This window comes from Ursus americanus, chromosome 28 (assembly GCF_024610735.1).
Source record: "Ursus americanus isolate L20-20 chromosome 28, mUrsAme1.1.p, whole genome shotgun sequence".
Classification (NCBI taxonomy): domain Eukaryota; kingdom Metazoa; phylum Chordata; class Mammalia; order Carnivora; family Ursidae; genus Ursus; species Ursus americanus.
The window spans coordinates 3832233-3846876 of record NC_142154.1 but is presented as its reverse complement, the minus strand read 5'-3'; the positions used below and the strand labels follow the sequence as shown (position 1 = coordinate 3846876).

General features: G+C 45.1%; 2 protein-coding genes across 5 annotated transcripts in view; both read right to left on the bottom strand.

Moving 5' to 3' along the window:
* Positions 1-3475: 3475 nt before the first annotated feature.
* On the bottom strand, positions 3476-9200 carry C28H15orf40 (chromosome 28 C15orf40 homolog). Of its 4 annotated transcripts, XR_015722077.1 has the most exons (5): positions 9026-9188; positions 8220-8346; positions 6118-6314; positions 4044-4785; positions 3476-3683 (listed from the first exon to the last, which is right to left on the bottom strand). XR_015722077.1 is itself a non-coding variant. In XM_087856599.1 (4 exons), exons 1-4 carry the CDS (start codon positions 9137-9139, stop codon positions 3492-3494), a joined length of 630 nt encoding a protein of 209 aa, XP_087712725.1. In that variant the 5' UTR covers positions 9140-9200; the 3' UTR covers positions 3476-3491. The 4 variants fall into 4 exon arrangements, 3 of the variants coding, with proteins under 3 accessions (XP_087712725.1, XP_045668977.1, XP_045668978.1); XM_087856599.1 differs by lacking the exon at positions 4044-4785 and having other exon boundaries at positions 9026-9200; XM_045813021.2 differs by lacking the exon at positions 4044-4785 and having other exon boundaries at positions 6118-6245; positions 9026-9191.
* Positions 9201-10327: 1127 nt separating this feature from the next.
* BTBD1 (BTB domain containing 1) overlaps positions 10328-14644 on the bottom strand; it is a 41496-nt gene continuing 37179 nt past the window's right edge. Inside the window, exons 7-8 of the mRNA XM_045813015.2 lie at positions 12607-12753; positions 10328-12135 (exon numbers count right to left, since the gene is read on the bottom strand). Of these exons, the coding sequence (XP_045668971.1) occupies positions 11977-12135; positions 12607-12753 (306 nt within the window). The 3' untranslated portion in view covers positions 10328-11976. The remainder of the gene's footprint in view (positions 12136-12606; positions 12754-14644) is intronic.

The window sequence follows — 14644 nt, the reverse complement described above, 5'->3', positions numbered from 1 at the left end:
GGTATCTCCTCCTTTCCAGAAGGCTAGACCTCTGCTAGGGCCAGCTTCTGAGGAAAGTAGTGGCGGCGGCAGAGAACCCTTAACCTGTGGACATTCTGGAACAGGATGGCCTGGGTCCAGCTGGCTGCGTGGGGCTTGTCAGTAGGGCCACACGCTGTCAGGACGTGCCAGAGTTGAAGAGGAAGTAGCTGCAGCCCCTGTACCCTGCGGAGGCTGCTAGGTGCCCAAGAAACATTCTTATCTGAGGAGTTGGTTACCAGTGCTCACAGACTGGGAAAGCGGAGATAAGCTGTGGATAATGCCCCCCAGATTTTCAGATTTACAGGGCGGTATGGGAGAAGCAGGTTAAGAGGGCAGGTCTTCCATCAAAACTGCTAACGTGTAATCTGACTGCCCCCTTGTAGGATTAAGTGAAAGCATTTACAGCAAGTATGCATCATGGGGCTGGGCCCACAGTCGGTTGCAGGTCCGTGTGCATTCACAAGTAGAGTGAGATGTGGGGGACCTCTGGGCTGACCTGGGTGCAAGAAATGCAGCTCACAAGTCTTCACCAGTGTCTCTGTGGGCTGATGGGCTAATTCAGTTGGTGTTTTCATTCCGGTCCCTAAGGGACACACAGAGCACCATGTATTAATTACCAGTTAGATTTCCTCTGGGTTTCAGTGACTTCTCCTGGGACAGCTTCAGGGGATGATGTGATGATGACCTCATGGTTTTTTTCCACTGCCAGTGCCTTTAACTCCCTAAAGGATCCCCAGCCTTTGTTTGAATTACATAAATAAAGCTGCTGTAATTGCTAAAGGCCAGAGCTTTTTCATTTGAGTGTTTTCTCATTTTAAAATTTCCTTCACTATATATGTTTGGTATGTATACAAAATAATAAACGTTATAAAAAAGTGAGCCACCACCAATCGCTGTACTCATCCAGTGATATGGCCTGTTGTGTACGCTTCTTCAACCATGCCCACACACATATGTATAAACTTGATATGTTTTCCCTTTACTAAAGTGAGATTGTATGTATAAATATATACACACATGTATATTATTCTGTTTATGTAACATAATAGACATGACTTCAGTTCAGTAACTATAGATTAAAAATTAACAGCCTAATATTCTACAGTATGGATTTTCTGTTGATTATGTGATTATTCTCCTACAGGCAGACACTTAGATTGTTTCCCCTTTTATGCCAATATATTCTTCGGCATTTTTATGTGTTCTATGAGGTATTCTCCAAAGTAGGATTATTAGATTAAAACACCTGTATTTTTAGTAAGTGCCACATTTTCTAAAACACTATAGCAATTCACATTCCCATTAGCAACACATGAATGTACATATACCTGTCTCCCCCTCCCTTCCTAGGACTTCAGCTTTTTGTCTAGAGGCCACGGGCTTTTTTGTTTTTGAAATCAGAAAACTTTACTAGGGTTTATCTCCTTGTCAACCATTCTTTGTCAGTGTTTCCCCTGGGATGCTGCACCTTTTATTCCTTAAAATAATTCTTTTCAATATTTTCTTGATCATATCTTAGTTCTTGTTCTCTTCCACTTTTTGGGTTCTTTTTCAGGACCCCAGTTGTGTCTGTGTTGACTTCCCTTTGCCTGACTTCTAGATCTGTCATTTTACTTTCTTTGCTCACCTTTTCTCTATCCTGCCCTCCAAATTCTGTGCCCTATTTTCAGCCTCTTTATTGTTTCCAACATAGTCTTTATTTCCATGATGCTTTTATTTTTTAAAAAATTTGATTAGCCTCATTTCAAGTGCTCAGTAACCACATGTGCCTAGCAGCTACCATACTGACAGCATAGTTTTTGAAGAGGACTAAAGGCTTGGAGTTCTGCTGACTTGACTCACTCCCCTATTCTCCAGTTCTCCAAGCCCCAAGGTATCTCTAGGGAACGTAAGGCTCTGAAAGTTTGAAAGCCAGTGTGATAGTAAAATCATATCATGGAGGAGTTTCATATAGAAATGACCACTGAGTCTGTAAACCGTGCTGCCAAGTTTGGGGGTTCCCTGCTGCCCAGACTCTAGTTCAAGGGGACTAGATGGACCCTGTGGCACACAGCCAGAAAATGATTACAAAATGCTGACAACCTCATCAACTGACTTATAAGGATCATCAGAGGAAAGCCTATATGGGCAGAAGTAGGTGGTCTTGGAGCCTAGAAAAGGGGAGCTCCTGTGCCAGGAAGTGTCAGTGTCCAGTGTTGTCCCAGGAAAGGGGCTAAGAATATAATGGGTCTATCTCAGATGGTCAGAGCTCCCCTGCCCCATCCCCTAATTTGCTTGGTTCTGATCCCAAGCCCTCCAAGCAGTCTTCAAATGATGACTGGTTTAAAGAGATTTCCCAAAGTAACAATGTATTCACTAGAAAACCCCACCATATAGTCTGTTTGGCGGGTGTGTTCTTCACTCAAATTAAGAAACTGGCATCATGTTTAGAAATGAGTTCCTTGCCAATTTTCCAGCCCAATTCCATTTTCAAAAACACCAACTAAACTGGGATTTCTGAAAGCTGCAGAATGAAGGGAGACGCTCGGGGCCATGCTGACTCCACGGAGGTACTGAGCTGGGACTTCTGAGTACCCAGCCAAGGAAGTTAACTCCACACTCTGGCCCAAACTGAACTCAAGGAATCTGGGGATAAGCCTAAGAAATGTCTCCAAGACCAGACAAGAAGGGTCAGAGTGCGACACCGGTGGTCAGGTGCTACAAAAGACATTTCCAGTGGTACTGCTCACTTTGAAAGGAACTGTCTGCCCCTTCAAATTCTGCGTGGCTTTCTGCTCTTGCATTATGGTGCCACCTCTTGGATGTAAACTGAAAATCTAGCTTCTTAAAATTTTTAGTCTCTAGTCACATGCATTTTAAAAATGTGTAGTAGGGGTCACAGTGGGTTTTTAAATTTATATCCTGCATTACAGTTAATGAACTACTTACCCAAATCCCTTACTACAAATCCCTGGGCGGGGGCTATGCTGGTAGCCCAGAGCCCAGAGCGAAACTGCCTCCTGAAGTCTGAGTTTTTAGTTGTTTGTAACTTTAGACATTGCAAAGGTGCCACCTACATCCTCCAATTCTCTCTCCCCATCTAGACACAAAGGAGTGGGGAGAGGCTAACAGAGCTTTTAGAAAATACCAGAGCTCTTCTGAGTGGCCTCTATTCCTGCTGGAGGGGGTGATTCGTGGACAGGAAGCCTAGAGCTATTGCCTTTTTGCCTCCGTGAAAGAAGTGGGCCTAAGGACGAAGCGGGCACTACTAGCTTGAGTGAGTCAGGAATGAAAGGTGGGTCCTTTATGACATCACTGAGCGGCTCCATCAGACTCACCCCTAAGTCATCCCGACCTCTGGACTTTCCAGGCACTGGGCTAATAAATCCCTTTACTGTGTAAGCCAGATAGAGTTGAGTTGGGTTTCTGTTACTTGTCAAGGAAAGCATCCTAACAGTAATCCACATAAAAAAACTGTAAGTAAAATGCCTTTAGAGCACACACTGGAACATATGGAAAAGAGTAGGAGAAGTTCTGAAGCCAAGACCAGGTACAGTAGGAGCACTTTTGGAGGCAGTATGGCATAATGGCTTCGAGAAGAAGGCAGCTGAGCATAATTCATGTTCTGCCATCAGTACTGGCTGTGGTCTAGGGAGTCCAAGTGACGACTCTTGTCTTGGTTCCTATCAACAGAGTAAGAGTTGTATTAGATGGCTGTGTCCCAGCTCTGTCACCATAAATAGTTTGTATTATTGGTCCTTCTTGGGGATTTTGTATTTTTAAACATTTTGTCTACCAATATATTTTGTCAAGTACTTAGACAAAAGCATACAACTGCTTTGATTCTGATCAGCAAAGGTAATGAACTTGTTATTTACCTGACCAAATCACTATAATTTGTATTAGATATTTAAAAACAAAGTATTTATCATTAGCTTTTGAAGCTTTAATGTAGATATGATTTCTGATAGGCTTTTACAAATACTGAAAGTAGCTTCCAGGCCCTCTTCTTTTAAGGATCTTTGGAGATTCATAAGAATTACCAGATTTGAAGACTGCACCATCCAACGAGGACAAAAATTCAGTGACTTCCCCAAAATAATTAACAGTAAATTACAAGTCCTGATGATTATTACTTTCTCACAAAATGCTCCATAGAGTTTTCAAGAGACAGAAAAAGCATCTTTGTATTTCGATAAGCCTTTTAAAATATAAAGTAAGACCACAAAGCAGTGTGACAGGTTTTCTTCTGTCACTTGTAAACTCTTGAGAAGGCGATCCTCAGAACCCTGGAGGTGCTGTGGAAACGTCTTCATTAGTATCAGGACAAACTGCATCCAACCAGGAGTCCAGGGGTCTGGGTTCCAGGCACCCTCCTGCACGGTGTGATCCTGGATACAGAAGCCCCGTCACGGGATGAACGGGGCTGACGGAGGTCATCTTGAAGATCTTCCAGCTCTGTTATTCTGTAATGCGATGCAATCAGACTAACATGTTCCAAACTGTTTGGATGTCAGAACCTACACTGAACATACAGTACTTTTCAAATTCCTACTTCTTTTTTGAGTCCTGTTCTTAACTTTTTTTTTCATGTTCTTCAGTGCACTGAAATATATTTTCCTACTTGACAGGCTCTTCGTGAATAGCAATTAAAAAGCTTCTCAAGGATGTACTTCTCATAACTTGCTTTTATTTTTTTTCAACTTGCTGCTTTAATTTCTCCAAGATCTCTTCTGCGGTCGTAGATGCTAATAGCTTCACCACCTTTTCACGGGATTTACCACCCTGGACCAAAAGGAAAAAACGGTGTCAGGATGACTCGGCGAACATTCTAGTGCTGTTACAGACAGCAGGGCTCAGCTGCAGCCGTCGCAGCCGTGTCCTTGGGGCTGCCGCAGGTGGGCTGCGGCTTTCCCGACAGCTGAGCTGGCACCTTCTCCGCTCATGTCTGGATTTCTGGTCTAACCAATGACTGTGTCTTAGGTTCCACCTTACCGCAAATGTTTACAACTCTCCAGGGTTCTTACCTTCATACACCAATTTTTGTAATAATAACAACTGGCATTGGAATTTCAAAGTGAATCGTGTCCAGACGTAGAATGTTGTGTTTTTAAGTAACTTCTTTGCTTAAATTAAAAGTGAAAATTATTTTTTAAATTACCAAATATTGCAATTTTACATAAACTTTGTATAAAAGTAATTCCAAATACAGAACAAAGTGCTCGTTCTGTTATACATTTCTGAAAATTAAAAAAAAAAAAAAAGAAAGAAAGAAAGAAATGCTCTAATTCCACAACCAACTAAGCCAAGGGTTTCATTTTGAAGCATCCTTTAAAGAAGGTAGAGCAGGGAATATCGATCGGGGTAGAAGTGTGGGAAGTGCCTTTCAGGCCAACGTCAGAGCATGTGCACTGACAGAATCAGAAGTGATCGACCACACGTGGAGCTGTATCAAGGGACGCGGCCTGATGGGAGAGACTTTTAGATGCAGCCTATTAACCAAAGACACTGAATGCCCGCTAGAACCTGGATCTAGACAGTGTCTCACTAGAAGCATGGCAGGGTCTCATCCTGCACATTCTATTTCAGTAAGTCTTGAGTGATGCCCAAGAACGTGTTTTAGACATCATTCCCAGGTGATTTTGATACCCACCCCCAGAGCAAACCCTGGGGGGGGGGGGGTTGAAGTAAAAAATGACTTCACCTGGCCCTCTCTCTCCTTAATGAGTTTCTCCAGGGAGCCAGGATAACGTGGGGGACCAGAAACATGTTGATGGACTCACTAAAGGACCCCTTTCAGATTTGTTAGTATGGTGATGACTTGAGGAAGAGACAGACAAGATCAATCTGACAGCAGGTACAGGAATACATGTAGAAAGGAGAAAATGCTCGAAATGATGGCAACTAAGGAATACATGTACAGAGCATGGTCAGTCTGAATAAGGATCAAGGCAGTAGGAATGAAGGAGACTGCACAGAATTCACACATTTTAGTGATTAAATGGATGAGAGTTTTTTTTAAAAAACCTAGCTTTTCAATTACTTGGAAAAGAAAGAACCCTTATTTATAAAATAATGACGTGTGTAATCATCCAAGCTGTTTCCAAAGAGACCTACCTTATCCAAAACCACGTCACTCTTCCTGAGCTCCAAGACCTTGGAAAGGTACCGACAGAGCTCGGCATTAGCCTCTCCTTCCGACGGGGGGGCTGCTATGGCCACGCTCACAGCTTCCGCAGTCACGTCTGGAACGAAATCAGTGCGGACTGTATCCTTAAGGAGCGAGGATATTTTGTACAAGGGTTTGCATTTCCCTGCCAAGGGCGGGTTTTCCATCAATAACTACTGCACGAAGAAATGAGCGAGTCAACTGCTCACACTGGAGGGAACATGAACATGGTAACTATGCCTCCGCCACTTCAGGAAAGAAATCCAGAGAAAACCGACATTTCTCCCGTCCTGCAGACCAAGATGGGCAGTGTCCGGCCTCAGGCAACTGGAAACTGCCCGAGTGATACGAAGAGCCCAAGGCAGGATCCGGAGCTGGGTGTGAACGAGCCAGCTCACGGTTCTGTCACCTCACCGGGAAAATGAGAGCACCGGGCTAGATTCAGCTCATGTGAAATGCCTCTTTAAGGTTTGTAAAATGCAGCATTTAAACAAACAGCACTGTGTACACACTAATTCAATAGCACACAAACATGTTTTAGGGACTTCAAAATATTAGCTTGTTTAATCCTCATAACAGCTTTATGAAGAAGATGTTAATGCCATTATGATCTCCACTTTACAAATGAGGAAACAAATCCAGATGTGTCCAAGGGCACATGGCTATATAGCGATGTTGTAAGTCAAAGTTAAGTTTGAGTGCGTGCTTTGACATCCTGGGACAAAGAACATTGCTTTTGAAGAGTGCTCCTGCCTCCCTGACCAATACAGCCTTCATACAGTGCACTGGCCCCTAGCCCTCCACGGTTATTCCGGAGAGCGAGAAATATTTACTCAAAGGAGTTTGCAAGTGAGCTTAAGCTGGTCCCCACCTGGGGTTACGTTGGCATTTTCACACCCTCACACCTTGCTGCGTGCACGGTGTGGCCACAGAATCCACAAGGACAGAGTGGTGCAACAACCCGCCTCCTGTCCTGTCACAGATTCCAATTCTAAGGTGTGCCCTTTTCCTCATTTTAGTAGCTTTCAAATCCAGATGTCTCACAGTAGATGGCAAAGAAAGTGTTCACATGGATTTTGTCTTGCTGGTTTACAGAACACTGGGTACCTTCCAGTGGATGGCATCTCAGATTTGATGACACACAGTGTGCTGACAGGGGACTGTCCACAGCGACTACTGAGAACATGCTGGCCATGGTGGGGGCAGCCCACACACAGCCAAGTGAACACAGCCACTAGCACAAACCACGCCTAGCACCCCAATTCGGAGGTCTTGTTTTCAAGGTGTAAAAAAAAGAAAAGGAATAAAGAGTTTGGAGATGAAAAAGACCTTCACAATAATTCAGATCAATGGTTCTCAAACTTTTTTCCCCACTCAGAATACCCCCCCCCGCCCCTACACAAGTTCCCCTGGACTCCCAACATTGATAATAAATGAAACACAGCTACTCAGGAGCCCTGCCTGCTGGCCTCCCCGTGTCCACCTAAGAGATCCCTGAGGCACCGTTTGGGGGCCAGGGAATAGCCTGAAAGCCTCGTAGTCCAATATCCCATCCCACAGAGAGCAAGAACTGGGCCCAAAAAAGTTTTGTATTATTTTAACTTAAAACAAGTTCACACAGGAGCTGATGACCAGGGCTCTCAGAAACCAGGTTTTCTCTTCCTCCTCAGGCCAGTGGTCATTAAACTCAACCAAAATGTCTCTTCTTTCTTTCTCTGGCCAATGTCTCCAGTTCTGAAATAGGACAAACTAATAATTCTAGGCATCTTTCTACATGTGTCCTTTCTAATATAACATATTTTTAAGAGGGAAAATATACAATGGTTTTTCATCAAACTTGGTATGTTTTAAATATCGTATATCACTTTTGACACTGGATTTACACCTTTATATTAGAATCTAGAATTTTAAAACGGGGAAGCCTCTAATGGGAGATGTGAGAAATACACCGACTGTACAGGATCAACTTTCAGCTAACCAAGGCAAAGGGAGGATGGAGGGGGATCCCCCACCCCCGCTTCGTGACTCCCACCCCAGTGTCCACATATACCTGTTACAGCGTTTTGTTTGGACCCGGGTTTGGCATGGATGGCTATGGTGACACAACCTTTAGGATCAACCGCCACAGGCCCTAAGGGAGGAAGTGGTCTCTCTGGTTCCTTGCTCTGGCTCTTACCCTAAAACGACAACAACCACCACACTACAACTTTACAGGCTATAAGACACTTTCCCACACGTCTGAGCCTTCCACTACTCCCTTTCACCTTTAACCACGACAAGCTAGTCGCTCCCAGGAATTTCTGGCCACCCGGAAAGGTTTTCCAAGCATTCCAAATCAATTCTTGCACGAAGCCCTCCAATCAACCCAACCGAGTGTGTTTCTCCTGCGCTGGGAAGACTCTGGCTCCCACACCTTAGTGATGGTCCCTAGCCCGGGCGCAGGGACCACTTCTTACTCATCCCTGCACCTCCGGCAGCACGAGCTGACACACGCCTGTGCGCAACGAAGCTGGAAGGGTGTGTATTTGGGGGAGAGGAAGGGACGGCGGTGGTCCTGAAGACCCACTCATGTGACGGAAGCTGTTGCCCACCTCCCTGTGCAAGGAACGGGGCAGCGGGGCGGCAGGTGCGCAGAGGGTGAGCACACCGGGGCGAGGACGCACTCCACGCGCTGGGGAAGCGGGGGATCGCTGGCCCTGCGCGGACCCTGCCGCCCGGAGAGAAGGGGGCGGGAGAAGGCCGCAGGAGCCCCGGGTCTCTGGGGTGCGAGCCGCCGGCGGTGCTCCCCCGCCCGCGTGCCCCGCCTCTCTCCCGCGCGCCGCCCACCCTCCCCCTGCCACGGGGCTTGCCACTGGCCTTGTTCGTCGCACCAGCTTTCTTGGGCATCTCGGCGCCGAAGGGGAGCCGGGCAGAGGTTCGGGCCCCGCGTCCGGACACAAGCTGCCTCAGCCCGCGGCCCAGCCGCAGCATCCCCTCGGGGGAGCCGGGCGGAGGCGAAGCAGCGCCGGAAGAGCCCTCCGCGCCTGCGCCTGAGCACGCGGGCGGGAGCGGCCCCGCAGACCCGCATCTTCGCTCCGGCCCCAGGGCGACCCCTCCCGGCCGGGGGGAGCATGATCCCTCGTCCTGGAAAGTGGCCCAGTAGACCGGAATGGAGAGCTGAGCTTGAATCCTGTAGTGGCGGCCCGCCCCCCCACACCCACACCCACACCCGCACCCCTCAGGGAGGAAGGCTGCGTTACCGCTGGTCTTCTCTTCCGTCCTGGGAACAAAGGATTGCAATGGGCGGCAAGGCCGGCACAGGGCCAGGTGTCGGCGGGCTCCTGCGGCCCACCAGCAGGTGCGGACGCAGCTCCCCATGGCCCACAGGTGGACGTGGAGCCTCGTGCAGCCTCAGCCCTTGGGCACATTCCACATACTGATGGAGCGTCTGCCTTGTGCCAGGCGCTGAGGATTCCACAATGTAAAAGGAGAGGAAATAATCTTTTGTGTGGTGTGGCAAGAGATGAAACTGGAGGTGGGCAGAAGCAAGGCGCTGGTGCAGTCCCACGTGTTGAGAAAGATCACTGGCTGCAGCGTGGCCAGCAGAGTAGATAGAGGTGGGGAGACCTGCCGCTCGGATGGAAGATGGTGGCCTGAACCACAATAATGAGGGGGATCATCTCCGGGATATTCACGAGATGCAGCTTGGGAGGGAGACCTGGGTTTACATTCGGTCTCCCCGACGGACCTTTTGAAACATGAAACCCCTTCCTGTGAAGTGGGTTTTATAACAGTACGTACCTCTTACTGATGCGAGGCACGGAGGAGAAAGTGTGTCAGCTACTTAGTGCAAAGCCTGGCACGCAGCTCTCACTCTGAGCTATTACTAACACCAAACAACCCTAACAGAGGAAATAACTCTTCATTCTCCCACCTCCTGAGATCAGAACAAGGGAGAAAAACCGGAGGCCACAGAGGAAGGATCAAACAGCAGACATGGCAGTGACGACTGCTGCCGTTCAGCGAATCGCTCTAAGGCTGCAGCGAAGCGCTCGTATTGTGTGTTGCGTTACTTCCATAAATTACAAGTAAGGTTAAACCTCAATCAACTAGAACTCTTGTTCCAAAACGGTATCTTACACTCAACTTTCAGAAGAAAAAGACAGAGGACAAAAGAAATAAAAGGATAATAGATATTTATTTTTTAAAAAATTTCAGGGGATGTCCCGACTCAGTAAACAGTTCCGTTTCTTATCCCTTCTATAGCTACCTTCAGTTACAGTCATCGTTCAGAGCAACATGCTTGAAAAGCATTGGAAATGACTCAAATGTAAAAAAAACAATAACTTACTTACCTAGGGCATACCATACTTTGAAAGGTAGACGTACTTTCCAAAACGGTGACTATAGGGTGTTTGCTGGTTAATCTTTCGTTAACCAGAACCACACATTTCATAGATATTCCAGTTAACTGAGGTTTATATCCATAAGATGTTACCAGACAGAAAAATGTCCCTTCAGCAATTTTGAGACCTCTGCCACCAACACACCTCACTCCCTTCTTGAAAATATAAAATCAAGTACTATTTTAGATGAAAAATTTTTGTCCTAATTACTATTTAGAAAACCTGAATTCTTTTAAGTTGTTACTTATAAGAATTGTGATTTGAAACCATCTTCCAAAACTATCTGATGTATCTTAATTACACATAAGCATTTTTTAACAAGATAATCACTTCTGAGGGGAAAAGAATGTTATTTATATAAAAATTCTGCTTTATAAAAAAGTATACAAATGTTATTCTACCAGGTATACTTCCTACCCCCTCCTAACACAGCTGTACCTGTGAGTGAGGTCATAACTATGAAACACAGCTTACTTCTTGGGTAGAAAGTATACTTTTCAGCAGGAGTGATTCTGTTGGTTATCTTTAAAATTCAAAGTAGTTGTTAGGTCAGTATTTTATTCAGTTTCTGGTCATGTAAGATTATCGCCACAACGTTGAGCTGATCTGGTTAGCCGGGCACCCGCGGCAGCACCACCTCAATCTCGGGCACTCTCAGGAGCATCCCCCAGACAGACACACGAGCACAGCAGTGCGGTTTAGTGACAAAGAATCCAGTCTCAGACTCTGCCTTTAGATCCTCTGTTTATGTCACATTATTGTGAATCTGTACAAACTCCATTTATAGTTTAAAACTGTACTATGTAACACGACTATATACTATAATAAAATATCCTTTTGTGTAAATACATGGAGAATGTTCGTGGGCATTTATTAGGCCTACTTCTAGCAATATTCCAAATGCTAACAACCAGATACTTCAAAACTCCAAATATGAGGTCAGTTTTCTTAATTTTCTGAAATTAGTTATGTGAGTTAATAGGAATTCTGTAAGAATACTGACCCGTCTCATCTCATGTAACCTTCAGAACAGATAAGCCTGTAAGTCCAATTCATCTAACAGTTAAAACAACAACAAAACCAGCTGTCTGAAACAAGAATCTTTCTATAAAACTGTAAAGTCCATGAGTCAATTGATCTACGAAATTATACAAGATATAGCTGAAAGAGCTGCGTTGTTTTTTTTTTTTAAGTTACGCCCAGTTCTCTTTTCCTCTAAGGTTATAAGAAAATGGAACATCTGCTTTTAAACCATGCAGAGATTTAAATCAACATTCTTCATCTAAGAAACTAAAATTTTAGTTTCTTATCTTGAAATTATAAATATTCATGACACTCAAACTATGTTTTGTGGCCAGTTTTTTATGCCTTTGAGACTAGATGGTATGGTACTATTTAGCCAAGGTCTATCAGAATGCTGAATTATGTATAAAATATTATTTCAGGTATTTGTCCATCTTCTATTGAAGTGCCGTTATTATTGCCAGGGGAACTGAAAAAGAAAAAAACAGTCTTGCTAGCAGTAGGCGTCTCGTGCATGACTTTCTTCAATCCTTTTGTGCCATAGTGGGAATCGGGACCCTAAATGAGAACGAAATGTTCATTAGTAATTCTCATTTAATAAGCATTCAATTTAATGTAGTGTTTTAATTAGATTAACGATTAGATTTCATTATAGTTCTTATAGGCAACTTTATGCTAAGCCATTTCATGAAAAATGAAGTTCTTGCTACAAAGCCAGTTAATGATTAAAAATACTGAATGTAGAAGTCAGCTTTTAGACAACAGTGAAACGGTTTTAAGTAAATAATTACTTTATCTTCTGTCAAACATTCAAATTCCTACTCAAGCAAAGGGCTACTTGTTGTGAAGAACATTTCAGAGCAGAGCTGTGCTGAGAAGCACTTCTTTGTCAAAGCAGTGGAGAGTACTTTAACTCCCAGCTTCCTCCTTCCAGCTCTTCCTGAAGGCTTTATTGCCAGGGACTCTCAGCTTCTACGGAAAACCGCTCTGTTCACCAGTTCACCCTCTGGAACATTCTGGAAGACTTACTTTGAGCGTCGCGCATGCTGTGTAGCACACGTTGGGCAGGATCTCTATGGGCTCTTTGAACATGACCCTGAATGTGTTAGCAGTCCCATCACAACTGAATCCGGTATCGTTTTGTCCCAGGGTTTGTTTTTTTTCATATTCAATGATCTGTAGTTTTTTAAAGAGAAGTCACATTTCAGTTACATCAACTGATGCCAGGTTTCACAGAAAGGAATATGGAACCCTGAGGAATAGCGGCTACGTCTCTGTCGTGTAATTCTTCTGTGTTTACTTCTAACCCCCAGCGATGGCTCTGACAGGCTGTCAAGGGCGGGGAGGATGCCAGCCAACTGGGGCTCGGCAGCAGGACAGAGGGGCGTCCACAAAAGACGCACGGCTCAGGGAACTGGTTTTTAGAGGGCCTGGATTTTAGATACTGAGGAAAATGGGCCTTTACTCCTTGCTAGCCTGCCTTGCCGCTAGAAAATTCCCACAGCATTTCCTATGTCTAAATGTTATTTACTGAAATTAAAATGACCTGAAATGCAGTATTCAGGTACACAGATACTGGAAATGTGAAAATCCTGTTTTCTATTTAGTTCCATAATCTGTGCCAGGCAGGGAAGGACACAGCCTCAAGGAGCTTCCAGTCACTAGACGTGCGTACAGCGACAATTCAGTACGGCAGGTGCAGGAAGAGCTATGTGTAAGGTGGAGCGGCCAAACGGAGGAGAATTTTATTTGTCAGGAAGGGGTGAGGCTGCACAGAGGAGAGCGTTAAAGCTCCAGTCGGAGCTCACTGGGTTACAGAGGTCCGTGCGCAGGAAGAGCACGTGCAGAGGCTGAGGCTCACAGACGCGCCTTTTCGCAAATGTCAGATAAAAACAGGAACAGCCCAATAGGCCAAACCAGTCGATGCTGTGTGAGGTCAGGACAGTGGTCATCTCTGCAGGGATAGTGACTGGAAAGATCACAAGGGCGCTCGAATGTCCTGTTCCTTGATCTGGCTGCTGGCTGCGCAAGCGTGTTCAGTCTCTGAAAAGTGAGCTACATGTACCGCTTAGAAATACGTGTACTTTTCTAAACGTATATCACAGTTCCATAGAAAACTTAAAACCAGGGCACCTGGGTGGCTCAGTGGGTTAAGCATCTGCTTTTGGCTCAAGTCATGATCCCAGGGTCCTGGGATCGAGACCCACTTCGGGATCCCTGCTCAACAGGGAGTCTGCTTCTCCCTCTGCCCCTCCCCCTGCTCATGTTCTCTCTCTCAAATAAATAAAATCTAAAAAAAAAAAGTCACTTTCTAATTGGTTTGTAAGAGTAACAAATTGACTTGAGTGACATAAATTTATCAGCTGATTTTTTAAAATATAAATTTATCAACTGATTTTTTTAAGTATTTATTCATTGATTTGATCTCTACACCCAAGGAGGGGCTCAAACCCATAACCCCGAGATCAAGAGTTGCATACTCTTCTGACTGAGCCAGCCAGGGGCCCATCGGCTGAATTTTTAAAAAAATATTTTTTGGGGGCACCTGGGTGGCTCAGCTGTTAAGCGTCTGACTTCGGCTCAGGTCATGATCCCAGGGTCCTGGGACTGAGCCCCGCATCAGGCTTGCTGCTCAGCGGGAAGCCTGCTTCTCCCTCTCATACTCCCTTTGCTTGTGTTCCCTCTTTCACTGTCTCTATCAAATAAATAAATAAAATCTTTAAAAATATATATTTTTTTTATTTGAGAAAGAGAGAAAGAGCATGAGCAGGAAGGGCAGAGAGAGGGGAGAATCCCAAGCAGACTCCACACTGAGTACCGAGCCCCACAAGGGGCTCCATCTCACGACCTGAGCTAAAACCAAGAGTCGGGGCCTGACTGCACCCAGCAGTCAGCTGAATTTCAATAAAACTTTAGCAGACAAGATGAGACAATGAGCACGATGTCACGAGCAGAGCCAATAATGCAATTCTTCCATCTGAAGCAAGGTATCTTTGTGAGGTAGTGAGGAATTTTTTTCAACTGTTATCAAATCAGAGCTTTGAATTGTTCCATATTTTGAAAACTA

Coding starts and splice junctions, on each gene's coding strand:
- C28H15orf40 (XM_087856599.1), bottom strand. CDS start 9,139: ATGCTGCGGCTGGGCCGCGGGCTGAGGCAGCTTGTGTCCGGACGCGGG. Junction 6,315..8,219: donor CAAACAAAACGCTGTAACAG/GTATATGTGGAC, acceptor CGCCCTTGGCAG/GGAAATGCAAACCCTTGTAC. Junction 3,684..6,117: donor GTGACGTGGTTTTGGATAAG/GTAGGTCTCTTT, acceptor CTCTGTTGATAG/GAACCAAGACAAGAGTCGTC.